The 27,105-nt window shown below is 37.4% G+C and overlaps 1 protein-coding gene across 5 annotated transcripts in view; it reads left to right on the top strand.

The window, feature by feature from the left end:
• The window catches only part of tspan9a (tetraspanin 9a), a 241,296-nt gene that overhangs the window by 187,914 nt on the left and 26,277 nt on the right, over nucleotides 1–27,105 (top strand). For 3 of the 5 annotated variants that reach the window (XM_067390091.1, XM_067390090.1, XM_067390088.1), the window contains 2 exons: nucleotides 20,765–20,956; nucleotides 24,454–24,528. In XM_067390091.1, coding sequence (XP_067246192.1) covers nucleotides 20,765–20,956; nucleotides 24,454–24,528 — 267 coding nt within the window. Of the gene's footprint in view, nucleotides 1–20,576; nucleotides 20,655–20,764; nucleotides 20,957–24,453; nucleotides 24,529–27,105 lie in introns of all 5 variants that reach the window. The other 2 variants (XM_067390086.1, XM_067390087.1) reach the window with 2 other exon arrangements.

Raw genomic sequence — 27,105 nt, 5'->3', positions numbered from 1 at the left:
GATTTGAACTGATTTTTGCAAATGCTTGGAGTGAAACATGGGCATTTTTCACCAAAAGCAGTCCTCATCAAATATGTAAGGCATTCTGACAGCTTCTAAGACTCAGCCTCCCAATTTCCAACTAATCAACATCTCTGGGAAGGCAAACATCCACATGAAAGGACATAACTTCTGCATTTTTATGGCCAGAAGAGGGTTAATTATACAATTTGGGTGACTTTCAGAGAGAAATGAGTTTGTAACTTTGTTTACTGAGACTATGGCAGATAAGCTGGCATATGACGATTGGTTAGTCGTGAGGCAGAGTTCAGATAGACTCATCGGGGACAGCCAGATAAGAGAGTAATATATGTCGGAAATAAATATTCATTACATACCAACAGGAAAAGGTGCGTGTGGAGTTATAATCAAAGACTTCAGTGCAGCCAATATTGCAATATGCTCTGGAAGTGCAAAAATCAAACAGCTCTGCCCTGATTCCTCTAGTATATCCAGGCCTTTGAACGGGTTTGAAATTCAGGACGGAAAATACTTCCCCATTCAAACAACCTTGGTGTGACCAGCAGAGGCCCACAGGGAAGTAATTGGCTGTAGGTAGCAGAGAGTCTGGAATGACTGGCCTCTATTCCATATCCGTCTGATACCACTGATCTATTCTAATGCCGTCCACATGTCCAGCATGTCTTTCCATCTCAGCAGGCTGTGTGAGAAGCAGCCCACGGTACCGCACCGTAGCTAGAAGTCCCACATGAAGTGAATCTAATGCACGGACACAAGTAACCCTGACCTGACGCACCTCTGTCGGCACTCTAATCTTCAAAGGCCTCCTGAGCTTGTGCAAGCACATGGTCGTCGGCACCAGACATCTTTCACTGGGCTTTTCGCACATAGAAACTTTAGTCCCTGCTAACCTACTTCTTAGAAACGGAACTTTGTGTGACAAGGAGAAGAATCTTCAAAGGTCACATTGATTACACAGTGTCTCGATGAAACACTTCTGCTGGAATGCTGATTTAGTCCAACATATGGATGCGACAGGATCTGACTAATCTAAAATGACTAAAAAGGCAACTGTTGTTTATTTATTCATTTATTTATTTATTTATTTTTGCATGCATGCAGCAAATACAATTTTAGAACTTTGTCTTTCTCTATATTTCAGAATCAAGGACACAGAGTAAATTATGTAAAATTATGTAAATTATTAAAGGCATAGTTCACCCAAAAATGAAAATTCTGTCTCTCACCCTCATGTCGTTCCAAGACCTTTGTTCATCTTCAGAACACAAATTTAAGATATTTTTGATGAAATCCATGAGCTTTCTGGCCTCGGATAGACTGCAACGCAATTACCACCTTCAAGGCCCAGAAAGGTAGTAAAGACATGGTTCATAGTATTTTTTTTTTCCTACTATGGTAGTAATTGGGGGGCGAGATCTGATTGGTTACAAACATTCATCCAAATATCTTCCTTTGTGAACAGCAGAACAAATAAATGTATACAGGTTTGGAACAACTTGAGGGGGAGTAAAAGTTAAGACACTGTACAAATTGTGAATAAAAACAGAATGCAATGATGTGGAAGTATCAAATGTTTAAACTGAGAAAATGTATCATTTTAAGGGAAATATAAGTTGATTTTCAAAAAAGTTGGGTCAAGGCCATGTTTACCACTGTGTGGCATCCCCTCTTCTTTTTATAAAAGTCTGCAAATGTCTGGGGACTGAGGACACAGGTTGCTCAAGTTTAGGAATAGGAATGTTGTCCCATTCTTGTCTAATACAGGCTTCTAGTTGCTCAACTGTCTTAGGTCTTCTTTGTCGCATCTTCCTCTTCATGATGCACCAAATGTTTTATATGGGTGAAAGATCTGGACTGCAGGCTGGCCATTTCAGTACCTGGATCCTTCTTCTACGCAGCCATGATGTTGTAATTGATGCAGTATGTGGTCTGGCATTGTCATGTTGGAAAATGCAAGGTCTTGAAAGAGATGACGTCTGGATAGGAGCATATGTTGTTCTAGAACTTGGATACACCTTTCAGCATTGATGGTGCCTTTCCAGATGTGTAAGCTGCCCATGCCACACTCACTCACGCAACCCCATACCATCAGAGATGCAGGCTTCTGAACTGAGCGCTGATAACAACTTGGGTTGTCCTTGTCCTCTTTAGTCTGGATGACATGGTGTCCCTGTTTTCCAAAAAGAACTTCAAATTTTGATTCGTCTGACCACAGAACAGTTTTCCACTTTGCCACAGTCCATTTTAAATGATCCTTGGCCCAGAGAAAACGCCTGCGCTTCTGGATCATGTTTAGAAATGGCTTCTTTTTTGACCTATAGAGTTTTAGCCGGCAATGGCGAATGGCACGGTGGATTGTGTTCACCGACAATGTTTTCTGGAAGTATTCCTGAGCTCATGTTGTGATTTCTATTACAGTAGTGTTCCTGTATGTGATGCAGTGCCATCTAAGGGCCCGAAGATCCTGGGCATCCAGTATGGTTTTCCGGCCTTGACCCTTACGCACAGAGATTGTTCCAGATTCTCTGAATCTTTGGATGATATTATGTACTGTAGATGATGATAACTTCAAACTCTTTGCAATTTTTCTCTGAGAAACTCCTTTCTGATATTGCTCCACTATTTTTCGCCACAGCATTGGGGGAATTGGTGATCCTCTGCCCATCTTGACTTCTGAGAGACACTGCCACTCTGAGAGGCTCTTGTTATACCACTCATGTTGCCAATTGACCTAATAAGTTGCAAATTGGTCCTCCAGCTGTTCCTTATATGTACATTTAACTTTGTTGCTACCTGTCCCAACTTTTTTGGAATGTGTAGCTCTCATGAAATCTAAAATGAGCCAATATTTGGCATAACATTTCAAAATGTCTCACTTTCAACATTTGATATATCTATATTCTACTGTGAATAAAATATTGAGATTTATAAATTATTGCATTCCTTTATTCACAATTTGTACAGTGTCCCAACTTTTTGGAATCAGGTTTGTATGATGAAAGAATTTTCATTTTTGGGTGAACTATGCCTTTAATAATATACATAATTGCTTACTAATATTTAATCATTTAATTCATTTACGAATGAGAGGTACATCTCGCATGAATATTTGAACTAGATGAGCGCCAACTGAAAGATTATTCATTGCGAATGAATGTCTTTGACATCATTGCAAACACAGCATCATAATATTCAGTACATCAGTTCCAGTGATTTATGTTTGAAGTCATTATAAAATAGCCAATATGCTACTAATATGCATGCATCACAAGTATGTACTGGTTGAAACATTTCTATCATATCGAAGACATTGTTTAGTATATTAAAAATAGATTGTTTCATTCGAGGTCATCATCCGAGGGATTTGCATAATTTATTGTTCCAATGGGACCCCCGACAAGCGTATCATATTTTGTCAGTGGTCTAAGCCTTGGCAAAAACCCATCATCAGCTATGGTATGAGGGTCAGCCCTTACATACGCACTGCCACAATGCCATGCTGAATTAATCTCTCATGCTGTCATTGCCTCTCTGAGCCAAAATCTGTGCAATGCTGGTGTGTATTAGTGTGTGATACATCAACTAAAATTGTCTCAGGATGAAGCCTTTCCGCAATTGCAGGTTTGCTGGGAGTCTGTTGTGGTTGTGGAGTCTGTTAATGCATGTGATGTTACAACTGGTGGAACGCTTGTTTATTTAGTGTTGTTGACCAATTTCAGCTCCTTTCTACAGTACCCTAGACGCATCCCATTGTGATTCATACGCTTGGCTGCTGAAATGTAAATAAAACAGAGGCAGATGACCTTGATCAGAAGCAGACGAGAGTAGACTGATCAACCGAGAAATCAAATGAAGCTCAAAATATGGCATATTTTAAAATGCTGTTATTCTCCTCAGCCTTTGAGTGGAAGTGAATATAATGAGAATTGATTAATTCTGGATCAGTCATACAGGAGAACAGGAAGCTCATAAATTTCTCCCTGCCCCTGCCCCTTATGTTAACCTCACGCAATAAAATGAGATTGTATTATTACAAGGCGGCAATCAAAACCTTACGTAGCGCTGTTGCATGTTATTATCGGCATGACCAGAAAACCGCAGTGAGACACGTACATGGCTTTTCTATTTATGACCAATTTCTCGCACTTCTGACCAGGTGATCCATATCTTGAGATATGACCTGGAGGGCCATGAGTGGGTGTTTGATAGGCGCTTCATCATTGTCCCCTTATGTGACTTGGCCTCCCCGCTGCTTCACGGTGGAGGTCACCCTCCATATCATATTACTGGATGGGCTTCGGCATGGACATAACTGCTAGGGCAGACACGCATGAGCTCATTCGCTTTTCTTCTTTTCTTTTTTTCTGATGGCCCTATTATACTTCATGAATAGGCCCAGTGATTCATACAGTACCTCCGCTTTATGAGTCTCTTAGGCGTGAGAGTTGAGTGACAGTTATTCACAGTGACAGACAGGCTCCAACCCTCTTGTATTTTCACGGGAGAGCCAGAATAATTAGCATGTTACCAGTAAACTGATGGGATTGTGTCTTGTGTAGTTGCATAAAATAGAGGGATTCTTTCTGCCATGTGTTCTAGCTTTGTCTCAGGTCAAAGGTGAGCCATTTGTGTCTGCTGGCGATGAGAGAAGAGTGCATGACTCTCAGACCAGGCCTAATGGGAAAAATGAATGCAGAGGCAAATATCTTCAGATGCATGCATGCATGCATGCACACACGCGTTTTGTTTATCCAAGCTATGCCTTGTGGGAATTAATATAGAGTTCAGCCTGAAATAGAGAGCATGAGATAGGATGAGTAGGATGCTAGCGTAGCAAGATTCACTCAAGGACATCCTGTTTCTCCTTATCACATAAAATGGTAGGGGATATTCTTAAGATAAAATCAAAACATTAAAAATGTTATCTTTGTACACCGTGGAAAAGTTATTTTCCTAAAGATGCTTTTTGCTAAAGGTTGTTTGTCCTCAATGGATGAAAGTGTTATTTCTGAGGGTGCGTTCTTAGGACCTTGAGGCTGGTTTTCATGGAAAAGTCAGTTTGTGGAGTTCGTATTGTTGCTGTCTCAGCATGCCAAAGCATTCCCTTAGCACCCGTGGCAGCATTAGTGCCTCATGCATACAGATGGAGCTGCTTTCGCTTGGCCTGTTTACGCTCAGAACTGATTACCTGTAAACTAAAGCTAGTTTTGTGTTCACATAGGCTAAGTAATGACTGTTGAATTTGTGTTTGTGTACACCACACATATGCTTATGTTTCATAACCATAGACAATTCTCGTTGCGTCTTTTGCTAATGTGAATTTTTATTGACAATGAATGTCAATGGGGTCCAGAGTTGGTTTGGACTCTATTGACAATCATTGTAAAAATTGTGTGTAAAATATATATTTATATTTATTTATTTATTTATTTATTTATATATTTATATATATATATACAATTTTTACAATGATTGTCAAACCACGTATACTAAATGAGGCAAGGGTGTAGTTACATTCAAAAGATATATATATATATATATATATATATATATATATATATATATATATATATATATATATATATATATATATATATATATATATATATATATATATATATATATATGATATATATATAAATCACAGCTGTTTTTGTTGAAACTATGATTTTTTCAGTATTCTTTGGTGAATAGAAAGAACAGTATTTATTTGAAAAGTTATTTTTTTAGAAATGTAGAAATCTTTTGACGTTAACTTTTGTGCTCACCAGCCACTGTGGTTTAGTGGTTTTCCAAAGTTACTAGCCACTCAACATTTTTTAATGGCCACAATTTTTCATTATAGACCGGAGGATTATCATCCCGGCGATATGGTGGAGTTCAACATTCATTGTAATACTACTGTAAATGATGATATTAAATGAATAAACTTACACACGCAATGCTTCTACACCATTTTTACTTGAATCAATTTCAACACTGATGAATACAAATTATGTACACAAATGCATATTCTCACACAAAACAGTTTTGAATTATGTGCTGGTAATGTAAATACTCCAATTTCATTCGTGCCATGTATGTAAACGACTGTATATATACATTCATGTTCACACAACTACATAATCACGCCGTCATATGCATCCCTACACTATCAGTGATCGGCACATATAACACAGAATTAACGAATAAAGGATAACAAGAAACACATACAGTAACACTACTTATCTTCGGCTGCCAGCAGGAGACATGATCACGGATCCGTCAGAGATGCAACTCGATGAAAACGTGAATTGGGTACAGTAAGTCTTGTTTTTTACATTTGCTAACTAGTTACTAAATCAGTCGTGATGAGAAACCACTATATCACGTTAGTGTGGACGGATGTTAACGAGTGTGACTCAAGCCTGATCAAAGTTTCTGTTATTAGTAATCAATAACGTTGCTCCTAGATGACCAATACTAGCTTTGCTGTTGCCTGATACATGATAATAATATTTACAATATTGTGATCTGAGAAGAGTGTTGCATATCGTTAGCTAACGTGTATCTATAAGCTAACACTGGGCTCTGCCCTGTTCTCCACTGGTTCTCCTCACACAACAGCTCAATTTGTCTCTTTTGACCGTTATTCTGTCTAATTCTGGCCTGCTGCTGCTCTCTTGACCACATAGCAGGCTAGTTGTATGGCTGTGCTTTATTAAGCGAATATGAATAAACATTTACAATTTCCTCAGTGTCCGAACTGTCATTGCGTTCCATTGTTTTCCTATTGTTTATATTGATCGTACTCCCTCCAGTTACTTCACTTCCGATTTGGCATTTTTCAGATGCGGAAGTAACATTTTCTCACAAAAAAGTAAGTAGCGTATTTATACATGTTTTTTCAAGAAAATCTATTTCCTACATTATTTTTCTATACATTGAATCACTAGCTCTAACCTGCAATATGCCCTTTAAGACAAACCATGTGCAAACTCATAAGTCAATACCACTGGTGAGTTTTCTTTTTTTCTTTTTTTCTTCTTTAAAACAGCAGTGAAAAAAGACGGTCCCAAAAACACGGTTTGAAATTGCAGGTGTTTCTGACATCACAATCTACCTTGTAAGCAATCATGTTTCCATCAATGATTGCATCTCTGAGCTGGTGTGAGTGCGTGGAGGCAGAGCTATTATGCATATTCGTAGAACCACGTATACTAAATGAGGCAAGGGTGTAGTTACATTCAAGCTAAGGAATTTAAATATATCATTTTGATGATCAAAGATGAGTTTTATTTGATAAAAGGATTGACTACAAGGGGACTTTAAGACCTGATGCACAGATCCATTATACTGTTACACAGTATACTATTACTGTTACTGTTACTGTTGACATTTTAAATGCAATAAGGGATATTGGGAGCGATTAGATATTTCAGTGTCAATTTGTATCGAAAAATCTATATATTTGACAACACTACATTGCACTTATTATTTCAGATTTTTAAAAGACTACAACTACAATTGAAAAATGTATAGGCTATATTATATATTCAACTCGCCATAGTGGCTAGAAGGAGTGACTCCATTACATGCCACTGCTGAAATCCACCTTCATTTGGCAGATTGGCAGGTGTTAATGCCAAACCCTCAATAAAAGCATTAATTTCTGTCAAATAAATCTAAATTTACTGACCTCAGATATTAAACGGTATTGTACAGTATTGTGCGTATCTACATAACAAAAACATATAATCTAAATCTAGAAAAACAAAAACAAGTAGGTACAACTTCAGAAAAAAAGGTGCTGCATACTTGATTGGACTGACTGACTGAAATCCGTGTTTCCTGCTTAACACGATTGACAAAATGGTAAAAGGGAGGGAATGAGAGAAAGTGGTTTGGTGTATGCTGCACGCATGACAAATAGTGTCTGCCAGGACAGTGTTCGCTTGGTGGCGTGAACGATGCAGGAGAGAGACAATTAGTCTGAAAAACATGCTGTGTATTGTTGAAAACAAGCTGAAAAGCAGTCAACAGTGAAGCTGAGGCTTGTCACGTTGATGCTGGCTAGAATTCATTGTTGGTGTGCATCTGAACAAGTGAGCATGTCACTCATTTTTTTGAGAATAAACTCTCTGTAACGTTATAACTAGCTAAGGTGGATGCATTCTCAATTTAAACTTTAGACTTAATTGACCTCGTTAAGAGTCCATGTCTCTCAAGAACGGAAGAAGGTTTTCTTCTTCATGCCGTCATACAAAGTGACTATTGATTATGCTGTATGTCTTTGATAGCGGATTTCCTCATTCCAGGGAAAGAGAGATCATCCTTTAGCACTTTAGCACTAAGCGGATGTGCATATTTAGCAGCTCTGGTCCTGCGGGGCTGTGTAATGGTATGGTGTGCAGTGCTGTGTTGTTGTTGTAGCTGCAGGAGCTATTGTGTTGCGTGATAAAAGCCCATAAATATATTTACATCCTGTTGGCATGCATGTAGAGCATGCAAGATATACAAAACACATTCATCACAGCTTTGAATGATTTATGGATCGTTATTGCACTTCTAACAAGGGGAAATACTGTATGGACATCATGCTGCTGAGAGGATTAAAATAATAACTGTTTTAGCATTGATTCTGGTTTGAATTAATGCCACTTATGCCTCAAGTATGTTTGTATTTCAAAATGCGAGTTGCATGAGTGTAGAGTACTCTCGAGATGTGTCAATATGGAACCTGGGTGGGAGATTGAAGTACTTCAAATGAATGTGAGCGGAATATTTCATTACCTTAGCTTCGTAGCACTATAAAGCCAAGGTGAGGGAGTCCGGCGCACTTCTCTACCACGTTCTGATGAAATTTCATCACCGTGTTGGCTTGGGACGGACTTGACAGGTACCAGGTCAACTTTTTTTTCCAGTAACATTTTATTTTCTCTGTGACCTGGTGGTTCAAACAATGTTTTTGAATTCGAAATGAACAACCATCAATGGTTGCTTTTGGCGCTAGAGGGACGATCTCTGAAATCTCTTCGGTGAGAGCTCTGTCCTTCAAATGAATCAATGTGAAAAAGCTGACTGTTTCCTACTCATGACTATGTCAGTCAGACGAGGCAGAAATGCTAAGTGAAAAAGAATAGAAAATATGCATTGACATCCTGGCTCCTCCAAATCCCAGCCTGCTTCTTAAGTTTTTCGTGAAGCTAGGTCTGTGTTTGCAGACAGCTAGATAACACGCCGTTCTTGAGAGTGAGGTTGGCAGCAGGTCTCAGATTAGAAGATAGATGTGCACATCGTGTTGAATAAGGGAAGAATTCCAATAACAAGAGCCGTTCCTCAAACACAACAGCGTCTGCCATGATAAAACCCTTTATTTATATAAAGTTTAGAATTTCTGTTGCTGTTCACAGTGAAAGATTGACTTTATGAAGTTTGGATTGTTGTGGAGTGGTTAACACGCTTTTAAGCACTAATTGTCAACATCAAAACTCACTAGAAGCTGTTACTGCTTTCCTGTTGCTACACACATACAGTCATTATCTCACTGCAAAAATCCAAGAAAACTTTTAAACTTTGAACATAGTACTGTCCATATTGTTATGATTGTCCATATGCTATACGATTTAGCTTCTTATTTACACTTCTGTAGAACACAAAATGAGATGTTTTGCAGGACGTCTTTGCTGCTCTTTTCCTTTCAAAGAAGTACATGGGACATTAGAATGGTTATTTCCAAATATGACAAAAAGTATCATACAAGTTTTCTGAAGCCATATGATAACTTTGTGTTAGGAACAGAGGGAAATATGCAACATGTTCTCCAACCAGTACGCCTATATAGGTCGCTTGTCACTTCGCTGAAATACGACCCATAGGAGCGTTTAGTTAAGTCGTGCCCCTATCGACAACAGGACACTTTCATTTTAATGCATTGTTCTCTTTTATCTGCATCATATTTGGGTTTGCAATTTGGCAGTGCATTGCAATATAACAATATGCAATCATGTGATCATGTGATCATGTGATGGTGGGTTCAATCCCAGGGAACGCATGTGCTCATAAAGTGTATATGCCCTATAAATCACCAAGTGTAGGTTTAGGGATGAGGTGGGTGTAGTCGTTAATAAAATAATTAGTTTTGCTAAATGGATATAGGACAGATGGTGTAAATTCCACACATTGCATTTTTAAAATGAACACACATTTTGATTGGTAACAACAGTCATGTGTCATTTCATGACGACAGATGTAACACTCATTATTTTTACGTCAGCTAGAGGGTGCATGAGTCAGAAAAACGACCAATAGGGTTGTTTTTTTGTTTTTGTTTTTTGTTTTTTTTGGAGGACAGCCTGGATATATCTAGTTATATAGATTTTTTTTCTTTTTTTTTTTTTTTTCTTTTTTTTAGTGCAGTGTAGTTTATAATTTATCTGACATAGCTTTATCATCTCATTCCATGATTATAGTTTTACATTTTCAATTTAGTTTCTGTTAGTATTTATAAGTAATTCTAAAGTCTAGTGTTATTGCTACTGTTTCTAGTGGCATTTTTGTTTTTAATGCAGGTGTGTTTTGGAGGGTTTCATGTTTTATAATATACCATATATCTATAACTAAAACTACATTGTTTGTAGTCATGAAAATGTTGTTTCAGTTTTTACAAGTTATTGCATCTTGTGTCAGCCAGTACTGTAGAGCGTTGAGTTTCATGTAGAGTAAATGTCATTATTTCTGCTGTGTAAGTGATGGATTTGTCCTCCGTCATTGTTGGTCCTCTGAGTCCAGTACTGCTCGTGTCTCTGGGCTCTTTACACCCATATCTGATGCTCTTCAGTCCTGGCTCTGTCTGAACATCCCCTCTGGTTGTCTAGGTCTGTGTCTCTTCCTGCGATGAGAGTGCAGCCTTTTCAAGGCCAGACAAACTAGTGTTTGCTATTTGTTTGCCCAGAGCAGCAACATCATTTTGGTAACCAAAAGCCACTTACAGACACTTACGGGGGTAATAAAGAGTAGGCTATTCCTTGTTTATTTGGCCATTTATATAAATATATTTTAAATAAACACAAGCTTTCTTTTTTAATTGCTTATCTACAGGTTTTTGATAGTCAGAAGTCAAAAGTTTTGGGTTGGAAAGATTTTTTTTTTTTTTTATAGATTTTGAAAGAATTAAAAGTGTAGAAGTACTGTGTGTCTTAAAAATTATTACTATTTAAAATATATGATAAATAACTATTTAATAATATATTGAATGGTAGTGTATAGCAGCACTAAAAAAAAAATAATAATAATTTGAACTTCCATTGATGATTAGTCGATCTGTATTTCTTTCCTTTATCGTGCACTCCATCTCCATCTTCTACATTTGTTTCCTCGATCCTAATTTTAATCCTTAATTAAAGAGCCTGTAGTCCTTGTAAGTATTCTGTTGAGCTGCCAGAAATCTGTGGAGCAGAGCAGCACAAATTAGCCAATAGTATCTAATAGTTTTCCCCCCCTCCTGCTGTAATTCCCTTTCCTTCTCATCCTCCACTGTGAGAAAGTGAGTCGTGGTGGCAGGTGTCAGCTGAGAGAGCTGGCTGCTGATTGGCAGAGATGTTCTGATTGATTTTGAGTCGTTGAGCCCAATGCCAGATGTGAGATTCAAGATAAATGTCAAAAGCACTTAGCTGCTGCTTCAATGAAACTGACGTCGCTACACTCTTTCTTACTAAATATTCTGTTTGTGTGAGGAAAAACTTCTCATTGCCCAAGTTAGATCCGTTCCCCATGTCTTTTTATATTGACATAGACAATTCTTTTTCCCTGTCATCATCCATGTCATTGAATACATGCACAAAAAGCTCTCAAACTTTTTAATTAGTTTAAAATTGACACAAAGCAATTTTCTGTCTTTGTGACATGTAATTTCACTCAGCTCCATCTTCCATTTGTGTGAAACTTTAAACTGTAAGTATTCCTGTTTAATCTTCTGCAGCGCATCTGTCGGCTTTTAGGGCTCACTACTGATTCTCTTCAGCGGTACATTTTTCCCACAGTTCCGCTGCATTATTCACAGTCAAGTTTCTGTTTGAGACACTGCGATGGAAGACCCGACTCTCTTCTTCACCGTGGGGGGACAAACTGTGCTTTGTGAAAGCAGCAGGGGGTTTAGTCAAAAGCAAAGACAATGTGAATTTGTCATGACTGTTTACAGCTGTTTTTTTTATTAGTTTACTAAAACCACTCCTGTAAGGAACCAAGAGAGACAGATCAAGTTGTCTAGGCTGGAACGCGGAGAACAGTCACAGTTTTCATCATGACTGAGACGACAGGATGTTGTGGTGCTCATTAATTCTACAATAATTGCCCAAAGAAGCTGCAGGCAACCCTCTGAAGAGCAGCAATTTGGACCCATCATTCTTGGCTTTGTTATCTGTAGGTTTGGGCTCGTTTGGAGGGCTTCAGTCCATTATATTTTAAATAGAAAGTTTCAAGTTTTTCTGATCGGCCTCCTGGGTGATTAACCCTACGGGAACCTTCTTGAAAGGTTTTGACTAGTTCTTAGTTTAGAGAACAGCAGATTTTATTTTAACAAACTAGAAAACACTGCCACACACTTAAAAAGAAAAAGCTAATGCAACATTTTGTCAACTTAATTTGTCCGGTTTAATTGTGTGCAAACATTTTTATCATCTTTTATTTATCAGCCATTCATATTATTTAGTTGTAATTCCCTACTAAATTGAATATTATTTCTTGTATGCTACAAACTATTATCCATACACATTTTTTTGTAAAAACATTTCAGATTTTTTAAAAATGTTTAAAGGTTTTATGTGGCAAAACAAGCATTACTATCACTTTATTATTTATATATTATATTTTATTATTATTATTATTAATAATTTTTTGGAAAAGACTCATTTTCAATGTGTAAAAACTTTTCATAATTTATTTTCAGAGCCCTGTGTTTGACTATTTAGAAATTTGTGGGAAGCTTTGCTATTATAGAAGATAAATGGCTGAAAGTTGTTTATGTCTCATCCTCTCAAGCTAAATATGTTTTGTCTATCTTCTCAGTTGAAAGGTTTGATTATTTAGACTTGGCTTCTTATTAGTATCCATTCATGACTTATTCTCTAAGATGGATGGCAGTGGCTTAAAAAATGAAAGGCAGAGATTGATTGCTCTCTAAGGACGGTTACATCAGATCATGTGCTCCATCTGATCTTCTCATGGTGTCAAAGACATGTTTGAATCTCCCAAATCTCTTCAATTGATATATCAAGTTAATTCAATATCACTGGGACATTACAGGACTTGGTTCATTCTGTACAAACAGTATACTTACACCCATTAATGTGATTTAAAGCTATATTACCTGATGCAAGGGACTCTCTGCAGTCTATTCCAGCTATAAAGGGCCAGCGGTCATTTGAGCAGGATGGGGCTGCTCAGTAATGGGGTATCATTTCCCTCTTGGTGCTGAGTGCATACCAGCCTTTATGTCTTCATTACAATAGACGGTTTTATTTTAGTGTAAAATCAATGACAGCTAACTGGCTTCTTAAAGAGAGGCCCGCAACCCCTGGAGCAGTGAAACTCTTAGTTTTTCTAAATCTCTCTATTTCTCTATCTCACCCTCTTTATTTCTTTTTATCACTAGCATATGAAGAAGGTTATTAATGCTCCACACCAGAGAAAATAAACCCTTTTTTTTTTAAAAGCTTTAGAATGCTAATCATTATGTGTTTTTTTTTGTTTGTTTTTTGTTTGTTTTTCTTCTGTACTTACCAACTTCATAAGTCTTGTTTTCTGTAATCTTCATCAGTATGCCATCCATGGACTCTATCTTAAACTATTTTAAAGCCACTAGCTACTTGAAAATGTTCTGGGTTCAATACAAGTTAAGCTCTATCAAGAGCTGCTGTGACTAATCTAAGTTGACTTGTCCTGCGGTGTGATATGCTCCAATTTTATATTCCATTTTGCAAGTTTTTGATTATTTTATCATTACACTAATCATTAATATTTTAAAATATTTGTGACTCTGCTGGCAAAGGGAGTCAGAATGCGCACAGGCTAATTACAATCTACAGGCAAAACAAGTCAAAAATGTCAATTTTGGTCTATTTTGAGGTTTACACTAAAATGAGCTCATTAAGTCCTCATCTAGCAATCCAAATGCTTCAAATAGCAATTAAACATCTAAAAGTATCTTTATTTCTATCATATATGTTTTTTAAGAGGAGTACTTTTCCTCCATTCATTTGAAATCTGTTTTTCTCTGCTCTTTTCACCACCCGCTCTTCCCCTCAGCAACTTCCTCACTAGTTCAAGTTTGGTATCGTTTTAAAGCGCAGCATTCCAACTTTGAGAATATTCATAGCGAATGTTTGATGACATGAGTCTGAACCAATGAAATGTGCTTTTCAAATTCATGCTGATGTAAACATATCAATCTTACTCCCACTAACGGACACATCCAAAGCGCTCGCACAAAGACACCTCAGACAGCGCGCAATCCCAATATACACACATAAACAGAATTATACTTCAAAATATTGAAGTAAAATATTAAAAAATATAGATAGATATTTTGTTTTGATGAAGTGTGTGCCAAATTAGGTGTTAGTAACAGATTTTTAGGTATGGTTGCTAGGTGATTTTGTTCTGAAACTCTCAAAGTTGACTTTGAAAGTGTAGCTCTGTCATATTTTTTTGTCAGATTTCAACAAATCATACATCATTTTGAAGGTTTTTTGAATAGTAATTGTGAATATAACAAAAACATTTCTGAAATTTTTTGTCAAACCACAAGACCATTTAAAATGAAGTAATGAAGGAAAAAGTTCAAATTATTTGATAAACAGCATGTCACGTTAGGTAACTTGTTTTGAGGCTTGAACATTTGTTTAGTGTCCTTCAAAAGCGCACATGCACACCGTTTTGAGTTACTCCAGGGCTGCTTTGTCCTAATAAATTGTGAAGATGAGTGGGTCAGGATGATATAACCTCTCATTAAGGCTGGTTTGCTGGACACATACATTTTGCCCCCTTCTGAGGCAGAGCATGAAGGTTAATCGCTCTCTCACAGCGGACACGTACACACATAGGCGACCCGCATTCTGGAGGCCGTGTGAGTCACGTCCATCACTGGGCTGCAATAAGATTGAAGTTGCATGACTGTGTGTGAATGAGCAGGTTTCTGCTGCGGTTGATAAAGTGGTCAGAGTGATGGATAAGTTTCTTGCTCAGCTCCTCTGCTTTCCTGAAGAACCCGTTCCATGGTTTCAATTACTCTGACCTTGAGTTTAAGCTATACGTGCCTCTCTGCAAACCCCATTTATCCAATCGAATTGAGTCGCCTCTTAAAGCTCCAACCATCATGTTCGCTGACATAAAACTTTTAGAGCTACAGTATCTACTGTACCTCACCTCTTTAAAATTACACACTTGGTGTTCTCTTTATCCTGTGAGAAATGTGAGGCGAAAGTCAGTGTGTTTAACCATCAGTGTTTATTCCTCGGGGGCTCTGCTTAAGGCATACCAAGTTGGGTATGGCATTGTGAGACAAGCTTCCCATGATAAATGTCCTTTCGGAGACACTTTGTTTACTGGGGAGTCTGCAAACTGCCATGTCGCCTTTCAGCTCTGGCAGCAGCTTAGCGTTAGAGTTGTGCCGCTATAAATATAGCATTGCTTTTAAAACAAACACTCACCATATAGAGCATCAAACATCCACATCCACTCAAACCTTGAAGCACATTGACATACTTAGGCACATTTTGGATGTTGCTTCTAATCCAGTGAAGCACATCTGTTGAACATTTTGCTTTGACAGTGAGATGCAAGGCTTCTCCCACACATATTCAGTAGTCTAAAATGCTCATCAGCGCAAAGGCAGCATTGAAGCAGTGTCTAAGCCTCCAGCTTTAGCTTGAATTGTGACTGACACCTCCATCACCATCGCTCATTCTTGTGGAAATTATAATATTCAGTAATCCTTATGAATATATTCCATATAGAGCATACTTTCTGTGTGAAAAACAAAGGCATATGATGCACATGTGCATACTATATACAAACCCTCTACGAACCCTCTAAATCACTTGCATATGTGACTAAATTTTCATGTTGGTTGACCAAATAATGTCTAACATTAGCCACTGGCTAATCAATTGTTAGATTTCACTCGCCAGTGTGTGTTAGAGGCAGAGTACAAGTTTAGCACAGACATATTTTCACTCGCTAAACACTCTGACAGAGCGTTTGAGATTTTCACTCTTCGTTAAGCAATCCTTTAAGCACACTTCAATTAATTTCATCTCAGTGAGTGCGCAGTGCAGTGTATTTGACGCACCGTAAACTCTAGTGTGAAGACGCCCACTAAGAGCGCTCAGTGTTACTCTCAAACACGCAAAGAGCGATAGAGCGCGAGAGTTTCCATGCAGAACTGACACGCTACATGTAAATGATATTCTTTGTTGTATTTCCCTGTCAAAATAACGGAGTTCATTCTGAATTATTCAGCCTTTAAAGGATTAGTCCACTTTCAAATACAATTTTCCTGCTAATTTAATCACCCCCATGTCATCCAAGATGTTAATGTCTTTCTTTCTTCAGTCGAAAAGAAATTAAGGTTTTTGATGAAACATTCCAGGATTATTCTCCTTATAGTGGACTTCAATGGCCTCCAGATGGTTGAAGGTCAAAATTACAGTTTCAGTGCAGCTTCAAAAGTCTTTAAATGATACCAGATGAGGAATAAGAGTCTTATCTAGCGAAACAATGTCATTTTCTAAAAAAAAAAAACAACTGTATATGCTTTATAAACACAAATGTTCGCCTTGCACGTGCTTCCGTTTTCCGTATTCTTCGAAAAAGCTTACGCTGTATGTCCTACGCCTTCCCTATTCTACTTACAGAAAAAAACGAAACTGACACCGCATTTGTTCCGTAAGTTGAATAGGGAAGGTGTAGGACTTCAACGGCTACCAATGGGTTGAAGGTCCAAATTGCAGTTTAAATGCAGCTTCAAAGGGCTCTACACGATCCCAGCCAAAGAATATTGAAGAAAGAAAGACATAAACATCATGGATGACATGGGAGTGAGTAAAGGAAATTTGAATTTTGAAGTGAATATAGTTAATAAATATCTATCAGACTGGTGAGTAAACACAAAAATTTACTAGCCAATGGCAATTCAATTGCCAATGTTTGCATAGAGGGTTGACACAAATAATGTCATTTTTATGTAGTCCAACTGCTGGGTAAATAACCAAAGCTGTTTTAAGCAGATCAGGAGGTTAAGAGAATCTACATTTTCCTGAAGTCACGTGATCATGCATTTTGCTCTAAATATAGCAACCTCAGAGGCTGTGTTTGAAATATTTCTCTCAACAATTCAACAGAAATGTAACAGGTCATTTCCCCTAAATATCTTGTTAAACTGAAGTGAAATGTACAGTTGTAGATATTCTCTCCCTGAGAATTTTTCTTTTTCTTTTTGTGTTTTTGTTTTTTGTTTTTTTGCTCCGGTGACCTCTCTGTGCTGCCAGCCACATCAGCAGCGCTTACTGAATGCGACTTTCCACTTTATTTCAACCTAAGAGATTTGACATCTTTAAAATGCACAGTCATTGATTTTCTGATGTCTTCCTCTGTGTTTTTTTAAAGAGAGCTTAAAAATACTACAAACAGAAGAGCTCAGAAAGGATTCTTGGAGTGCTGAGCTCAGTTGGGTGTTAAATTATTAAGTCTGTCCAGTGTGTTGGTTTAAGATAGAACTGAAGCAAGAGGCCAGAATCTCCCAGTCTCTCTTTCTCTCATCCTTTTTTTTTCTCTTTTTTTTTTTTTCATCTGAGACTCATTTGAGAAGAACAAAGCCACCATTTATGTCCCCCGTTGAGGCACACACTGCTAATGCACCATTATGAGGCACTCACCTTACCCCACTCACGTCCTTTTTCTGGGCTTTCAGGACTTTGCTGTAGCGCAGAGGATACTTTTTACTATCTTTCCCTTCATGCTGCACCTCGAACCTTGTCATTTTTCTCCATCTAATGTGTTCTCTCACATTCTGCCCCTGCGTTTCACCTCTGCTTCTTCCTCGATTTTTTGATGTGATAGCACAGGCTCCCGTTTCAATCACTAGAGAGGTTTTACAAATAAGGTAAATGAGTTAAAATTGCACACAGCCTGAAGGATGGTCAGAGGGGCCGCTAAGCATGGTCGATGTTTTCAGGCGTGCTCTGACTCCATGAGCGTCCGTGGATGTCTTAAGCAGTACTGAGGCTGTAGGACCATGCCAATGCTAATGACCTTCAGTCACTGTTACACATATAAATTCTGTATGATTGATGGACACAAAATGGCTTAGCGATTTGAAAAACGGTGCTGTTAAATGTAGATTAGTTTGTTAGCTTAACCCTCAATTGTGCATTCCCATACAGAAATATAGTGCTCAGGCAAACTTATAGTGATAAATTTGCTCATATTTCAAATGCAAATGAGCTTTGTGGTATACTGTTGGAACATAATGTAACAAGAGAAAGAGAATATATAATGAGGGGTGAAAAAGTAGGACAGTGTTTTATCCTTTTGAAATTACTGGATTGTGAAATGTGCTCTGTTTATTATTTATATATATATATATATATATATATATTATATATATATATATATAAAGGTTTTTAACCTGTATTTAAATGGATGTTGTAAATTGTGTTGTAAAGCGACCTTGAGCTTAGAAAGGTGCTATATAAATGAAAGATATTATTTATTATAGTCCTTTTATTTAATTTTATGTCATTGTTTTATTTCTATCAGAAGAAATAAAATGTACTGTATATTTATATTATAACGCATTAAACTGATCAAAAGTGACAGATGTTACAAAAAAAAATCAATTTCCAAAAAATGATTTTTAAAAAAAAAAAAATTTAACTTTATATTCACAAAGAATACAACCTTTTTATAAACATTGATAATAAAATCATGTTTTATTACAAATAAAATCATGTTTCATGAGCACCAGAGTAATGATGCTGAAAATTCCGCTCTGCCATTACAGGAATAAATTACATTTTTTAAACCTATTAAAATAGAAAAAAGTTATTTTAAACTGTAATAATATTTCACATTTTGACTGTAATTTTGGTTCAAATAAATGCAGCCTTGGTGAACATAAAAAGCTTATTTTAAAAACATTTTGAAAAAAATCTTATCGACCTCACACTTTTAACTAGTAGTGTGTAATAAAAAAAATAAAAATAAAAAAGGTAATTGGAATCATTCTCAAAGGGCTGTTTTGATATAATCACATAATCTTGATTCTTTGCATTAAGGTCTTTGTATTGTCTATTCTTTTCATATTTTTCACACATATCTTGCCGCATAGTCTGGACAAAAGTGATGCAAAGTGCACAAGAGAGATTGAAACTAACATCACAGACGCCCGATTATGAAATCATGATCCATCTCAATGTATTGAATTGAATTATAACATATTTATCATGACGTGTATTGATATCCCTCACAATCTCACTTTCATTTGCATCAAAATAAATAAATCTACTCTTAGGTTTATAGAGGCTGCTTCATTTCAGGTTATTTTACAATTTGCTGCTTCAGCATGGACATTGATACATCTAGTTCTCCCATGTTATATTAGCGAAGAGCCGTTTCTCACCACCCAGGGCATTAAAAATGGCTCTCACCCACAGGCTAAAGTGCTCCCTCACAAACAGAGCATCAGCGCCCACTTTTAACCTGCCAAGTGTGAGATACACACAAACTCTGTCTCTCACAGTGTTCTTTATCTCGCCCATGGTGGGAAAGGTTCTCGGCAGAAGAGCGTGCTGATAATTTCAAGCACCATGACTGATGGAATTTGTTTTATTCAGTCTCTTACCCAAATCCCTTCCTGTCCTCATGTTTGCTGCTTCAATCTTGAAGGCATTGTCAGGCAGTTCAGTTAACCACCTCGTTTATGCTTGAAAGCGAATGAGAGCGTATGTAAAAGCGATTTAATTATTTATTTCATTTAAAAAATATCAAGGATACAACTGTCGGGTTTGCTCTTATCGCCATTGCGCCACTGGTCGGTTGTCGAACATGCTAACGCTTCAACGACAAACACATTCACACTTGGAAGACACTCTTGATGCTTTTTGATTTGCCGTGTGGCGCCTGTCAATTTATCAGTGCTGGGTGCGATTCCTTATTCACCAGGAGATTGCTTTGAATATTTCAATAACAGCGAAGGAAATGTCAGCCGTTCCTTCCTCGTCATCTCTGCAGGCATCACTTTGTGCCCTTATCACAGATTGATGGGGAGAACTGCCTCTCCTCTCAGCATTGTCAATCAGAAGCCTCTATAAACACTACAAATACGCCACTGCAGTCACACAGCTGGACCCTTGTGTCTGCACACAAATGTCAATAGACAGTATGTGTTTTATCAAAATGATGGTGTGGCCCTCGGGGGAAAAAGTTTGCATGGTGTGTGTGCCTCCTAGAGGAACCTATTAGCATTGAAAATTGTACTATTCTGCTGATTCTTTTTTTTTTCCATTGGACCTCTGTAGACCTCAACGAAAAAGCATGAAATGCTTCTGCCTCAAACTTTCTTTTATGTCTGCATGGGACAGAAAGCTACATTTCAGGTAGTTTTTGTGGTACATAATGAATGTTGTTTTTCAAAACAACAGCTTTCTCGCTGAATCGATGTTCCAGAACGCATCGATATCTCATAATCTATTGTTTCTCTCTGCAGTTGTGTGGCTGTGGGCTGCTGGGAGTTGGAATCTGGCTGTCTGTGTCTCAAGGCAGCTTCGCCACCTTCTCCCCCTCCTTCCCTTCCCTCTCTGCTGCCAACATGGTCATCGCCATAGGCGCCATCGTCATGGTGACAGGCTTCCTCGGTTGCCTGGGCGCCATCAAGGAAAACAAGTGCCTGCTTCTGAGCGTGAGTTATGCCACTCCTACACACTTTTACATTCCTGAAGTGTAAAAACACACTACCAGACCTGTTGCAAGTAGAAAAAGTATAATGCATTTAAGGTATTAAAAATATAATATTTTATAATTAGTGAATAATTTTATCCACAATAATAGTATGCATCATAATGTCAATTCATAGTTATGTGTTGGTGTGTAATGCATAAGAAATTGCATTAAAGCACATTAAGTAGATATAATGTATGAAAAAAAATACAAATATTTTTGCAAAATGCACACTAAATTGTATAATCGACTGTTTCCCCAGTCAATTTACAATTTCCTATATATGGCTGTGCTAGTTTCATGTCTCTTGTGTTGGTCTGCAGTCTCTTTCTTCTCACATAAAACAATCATTTCAGCCAAATCAACATTTCATGTCCTTTTATTTATTTATTCAGCGAGTAGCCGTGTAAAAAGAGGGATAATGTACAGTCGGCCGGTCATTATCCCAAAATAAGCCCTGTCAGGAAGTGATGTGGACTATATTATGCCTTATGAGTACCTTTTATAATGCATTATACTTGCAGGCTTAAAGTAAACTGTTACCAGAAAGGTTTGTTAATTATCTTCATTGCCAAATAAGTCTCCTCATTGCATTGAAGGCTTTTAGTTCAGAACTAGAGTTAAACCACATGCCTCTCTATTTTCCCCGTTTGACTGCCTTTGTTCTTTTCCTTTTTGACTTTACTCTCATTCTCACTTTCTCTCTTTCCACCACCACCAATCATTCTGCTAATGGTGTTACACAGTCTAATTGAAAAAAGGTTGTCGTTCGACGTGCTTTTCTGTCATTTACAGCAGTGTTTTCCAACCCTGTTCCTGGAGGCACACCAGCACTAAACATTTTCAAACTCTTCCTAATGAAACACAACTGATTCAACTCATCAGCTCATTAATAGAGACTTCAATACCAGGAATAAATGGGTCAGAAAAAGAAGACATCCAAAATGTTGTTTGCACTGTTGGTGTGCTTCTTGGAACAGGGTTGGAAAACAGTGATTTACAGGAATGAATATTATATCGATCACAATGTCGTTTTTTTTTGGGACATTGAATACTGTGTTATCTGCTTGTGGACATCCACATATGATTCTAAATAAGCATCATTTTGTTCATGATTTTATTTACTGTAATTAAAGGCACAATATGTAGGATTTTTGCATTAAAATATCCAAAAAACACTAGAACTTGTTCACTTATATACTTACATTATCCCAAATGTTTCCAACAATGTTTAAATCCAGAGAAATTTGCAAATTTAAACAGTATAACGTCCCTCCTCATTGCATTTCCTGCGGTGTCATGTCCGCGTTATCCTCGGTTTCCACTTTTACTGCCATAGAATCCATGGCAACACAGTGAGTCTCATGAAAAAAATGCGGAAGTCGTAGGTGTAGCATCTAGCACACCACTCTGTTGTTGTTTCGGACAGTCGTTATGGACCACAATTATTCATTAGCGTTGCAGCAGGTTCTGTCGCCAAAGATAACTTCAAGAAATGTAAGCGTACGGGTGAATAAAATGACCCAAGAAGAGTTTTGGATGAGAAGAGAAATAAAACGGTATGACATTTCCTTACACTGTTTAACAAGTCTGGTGAACAAGTCTATGGCAGTGTAATTAAATACAGTTGAGGGCTTTTCACACTGCACTTAACCCCTGGTTATCGTCGTTCTAAACACCGCTTTTAACCCCGGGTAAAGGAAAGTTTCACACTTATAATTTAGAAGCAGGGTTAGCACCGCTTTTGCAGTGTTAACCCTGCATTGTGATGCCAAAAGCATGCATCATATTCACATGCTTTAGACAGTCACAGAAACACTAAGAATTGTATATAAACAGTAAATTTGCCGTTTGAGAGGAAAAATGTCAAATGCTGACAGAAAACGTGACAATTTGAGTGAAGAAGAAGCTGTTTCATTCTTACCTTTATATATTCAGTATAAACTCAATTGTACAGTTGGCAATACAGGATGTGCAATGCTAGAGCTATGTAAACAGGTCGTGCGCTACCTTTAGACAATCAATGACACTGACACTGCAAATATGCAAATAAGAACGTTAATCCTGGGTTTAGGAATGTACAATGTGAAACGTCAGCTAATGAATACCCAGGATTAATTGTTAACCCTGGTAAATTATGGACAGTGTTACCTGGGGTTTAGAATGACCCAGGGTTAATTATTTCAAGTGTGAAAGGCCCTTATGTGTTATGCATAAGTAGCTGTGGGTACGTTCAAATGTACTTTAAGGATGATTGTTTTGAACACGTAAAACTGTGCTGTGTTACCCCACCATTTATTTCAACAAATAAAGTAACATGTATGTGTAGTAATTTAGCATTAAACATTACGTTATTTTCGGCTAATTCACTAGAACGAAATAAAATCATAACTTTTCAAAACTTTTTCATTACCTTATCCATGAACATGATTTGTGATTCGGATTGATTTTTATCAGCATTGGAAGTGAAGACGACAACTCCCATCATTCCACGTTTCTTCACAGCGTCATCAAACTACGCCTTTGTTATGGTTTTCAATATGCGACCTCTAGCAGCGAAAATTGCATACTGTGCCTTTAACTGTAATTTTAAAAAATGATGTTTTATTCAGTTCAAGTGAAGGGAGAGACGCTTGGAGAATTCATAACTTAGTCAAACCCAGAATCATCATCACCATTCCCCCTTATCATTACTTTTTAATGTCAATCCCCCAGTTCTGATGGTTCCCTAAATGCCTATTAGATAGGACTGGTGTAATTTCAAATTGCCTGACCTTTTAGATTTCGCTATCTGTGCTGTATATACGCTGTGTCTGAGGGAGAGTAAGACATCAGAGAAAGGTTTTCACATGTTTGAGATTTAAGCAGCCGGCCCCATGTTCCTGGATGTGGTGTAGCGCTCTCTTCCCCCAGAGCTCTAGGAAGGAAGAGCCTTCAAAGCTTTTGCAGTCTTCACATCCATTCCTTCAACTTTGCCCTATTTACGTATACCCCATATGGCTTGGACCAGCGAGTAAAGTCATGGCAGAGCAGACATATACACAGATTGTCATTCAGCTGTTGGCGAGGCCAAACGTAGACAACACAATCGCTCTCGTCATCCTCTAATGGCGGAAGGAAATTTCTTTTGCAGACCTGTCAATGTCGAGGTTCAATAAACAAGTGTCTTAAAGGCTTTCAGATGGACCCAATCTGCATTTGAGATGGACTTTGACAGGAACGGTCATCAGGAGATCACTGGAAAGTGTATCAAGCACTCAGCGAAATAATGTTTACTGGCTGACAGGCACATGCTGTATGGAAGGCTGTGTAAATATTTAGCTGAAGAAGTGAAATAGAATGAGAGGGAGAAAGCGAGTATAGAAAGCCAAGATGATTCATTCAGACAGGTCTTTCCCTGTGCGTCTCTCTCTCAATCGTATCACTCACTTCTTATTTTTGTGTATTTTCTTCCTCTAGTTCTTCATTGTCTTGCTGATTATTCTGCTGGCTGAGCTGATTTTGCTCATTCTTTTCTTCGTCTACTCTGATAAGGTAAGCCTGTTCACCAATTACATATTCTGCAAATGATTTTACACTATGTCCTCACATATCTAATCTCTAATTAGCGGCGAATTCTTAGGCTTTGGTTTTGCATGGCGGACAAATCTGTCTTTTTTTTTCCAAAGCAAATGAGTAGCAGAACATTTTGGGCTGCGCTGAGTAGCCACACCCACCTGAAATCGTATTGGTCCAGCATCCCTTTCACATGGATGTTTATTAAAACATCAGTTATTGATAAAGTAAATGTGTAGTCATTGTAGTTTATGCGCATGTCTCTTACATAACAAAAAAAGATCCATCTCGAGTCAGCGTATACAATTTTTATGTGTTGTAATGTCATTTTATTGCTTCTGTCAACCATTTTTATATAATATCCCGATAAAATTAGCATAAAATACATGGATGGAAACATGTTATCAAGAAAACTATTGTAGAGTATAGTTGTCCCATTTCCCAGCTAAATAAGGTCAGCGGGCTCTTTAAAGAGCAGTTGCCTTTCTTGTCTTTGGCAGTGTAGGTTAAGAGTTTTCATCACCAGCCGAGCTCTCAAAGGTCAGAGGTCACCCCACATAACAAGGTCTAATCCCAGCCAGTTGTCACCAAGTAATTGGCACTGAGCTCTTTCTCGGTCAATCCTTCCACCTGCCGCAGTGGTCAGGCTCTTTCTCATGGCCTTCAGGCACCGCACAGGCACACAACTGGAAGCGATACTGTGCCAACTGGTATGTCTATAACAGGGCAATCTGACCTTTTGACACCATGCAGATCCTGGCGGATTGCTACCCGCCCAGAACACTCAGAGGTCCTGTTTCTTCTTTGATGAAGTCACAAGTGTCACCAAGCGTATGCTTTAGATGGTGCACTGCACGGTTTCCTTTTCAAGGACGCTTCCCAAAAGTACGGCAGGTTGCTAGGAGGTGTTAAATCCAGTCAAGGATTTCTGGGTGGTTCATTATTCACTCCGTTTGCCACGCTCTCTGTGGAAGCTAAAGTAATTCACTTACCCACAATCCATTTAGAGATTAGGATCTGCCTATCTCTAAGGTATGAGAACTGCTTGGTTGTCTTATCAGAGCGTGTAACTCACACTCAACCATAGACCACAAACCAAGGCTGCGTTTTGGTGGCAAAATGAATGGCATATTTTTTTAAGCAAAAGACTTCTTTCTCTGCTTGCTTCTGTCTGTATGAGTTTGTTTCTTCAAGGACACATCTTTTATATCTCTATATTGTGTGTAGACTCAAGATTGTACCTTCCAATGAAGTAAGCTAGACTGAAAGCAATGTACCCAACATGTATTAGTTTTTAAAGACCACTCTAAGACCCTCAGCCGTGTATTGATGTTGTTCGCACTACCGATATAAGATACCACTATGACCTTTAACACACTGTGATGAGGGAGATAGTTCAGAGAGAAGAGGGGGGAAGATGAGATATAGAGACCTGTATCAACTGCACAGGGCTGTGAGCACGTCTCTTTCATTTCTCCACCACATGAACTGGGCAGCAGGGGCACTGCCGTCACTCAAAACCTGCAACTCTGTTCGCGCAGAATTGCTCCAATCGAATTGACTCCATTATTTGATCTCCAAATCACAAGGCAGTCATTATCTCATCTAAGGAAAAAAGTCATGCTGGCAATGAATGAAAGCATGCTTATTCTGTACAAACCACAAAGTTAAAGTCAAACATTTTGCTCAGGTAATACTAGGCAGAGAATTATGTAGGTCTAGATAAATTTGGAGATATAATTTAAATTTTAAATTTAATAAAATGTATTTTCTTTTTTTTTTTTTTTTCTTTTTTTTGAATAGGGAATTTATTAAAAACTTGAAGCTGTAATTTTATAATTGAAATATGTAAGGCTAATTTCACCTCTAAAAAATCTGAACACACACACACACATATATATATATATATATATATATATATATATATATATATATATATATATATATATATATATATATATATATATATATATATATATATATATATATATATATATATATATATATATATATATATATATATATATATACAGGTGCTGTACTGTAAAAAGTAATACCTAGCTCTAACTTATAAAAAGTGAGGCAAGTGGCTGCATTGGATGTTTTAATTTGAGTCAATTTGCAGCCTTTTTTAAGTATAATAAACACTGTAACATTACTTAATACAAATGCAACAAAATCAAGTTGAGTTAACTAATAGTACTAGTAATACTCAGTTAGATAAACCTACTTTTATTGCTACAGGTAACTTATTTATGGGTTGCTACAAGTTCCCTGTACTCATTTTAATTAGGTTTTATGAACTTTGTTCTTAGTAAAATTAACCTAATCATATGTGAATTTTTTTTTTAATTGAGTCTTGGCTATAACCTCAGAAAAGAAATCTAGATAAATTTGGAGATAGAATTTAAATTTTAAATTTAATAAAATGTATTTTTTTTATATTTTTTTAGTTTTGAATAGGGAATTTATTAAAAACTTGACGCTGTAATTTTATAATTGAAATATGTAAGGCTAATTTCACCTCTAAAAAATCTGAACAAACACACACACACA

This window comes from Chanodichthys erythropterus, chromosome 7, assembly GCF_024489055.1.
Source record: "Chanodichthys erythropterus isolate Z2021 chromosome 7, ASM2448905v1, whole genome shotgun sequence".
Taxonomy (NCBI): Eukaryota; Metazoa; Chordata; class Actinopteri; order Cypriniformes; family Xenocyprididae; genus Chanodichthys; species Chanodichthys erythropterus.
Note: the sequence above shows the minus strand (reverse complement) of the source record. Positions and strands in the feature narration are given on the sequence as shown.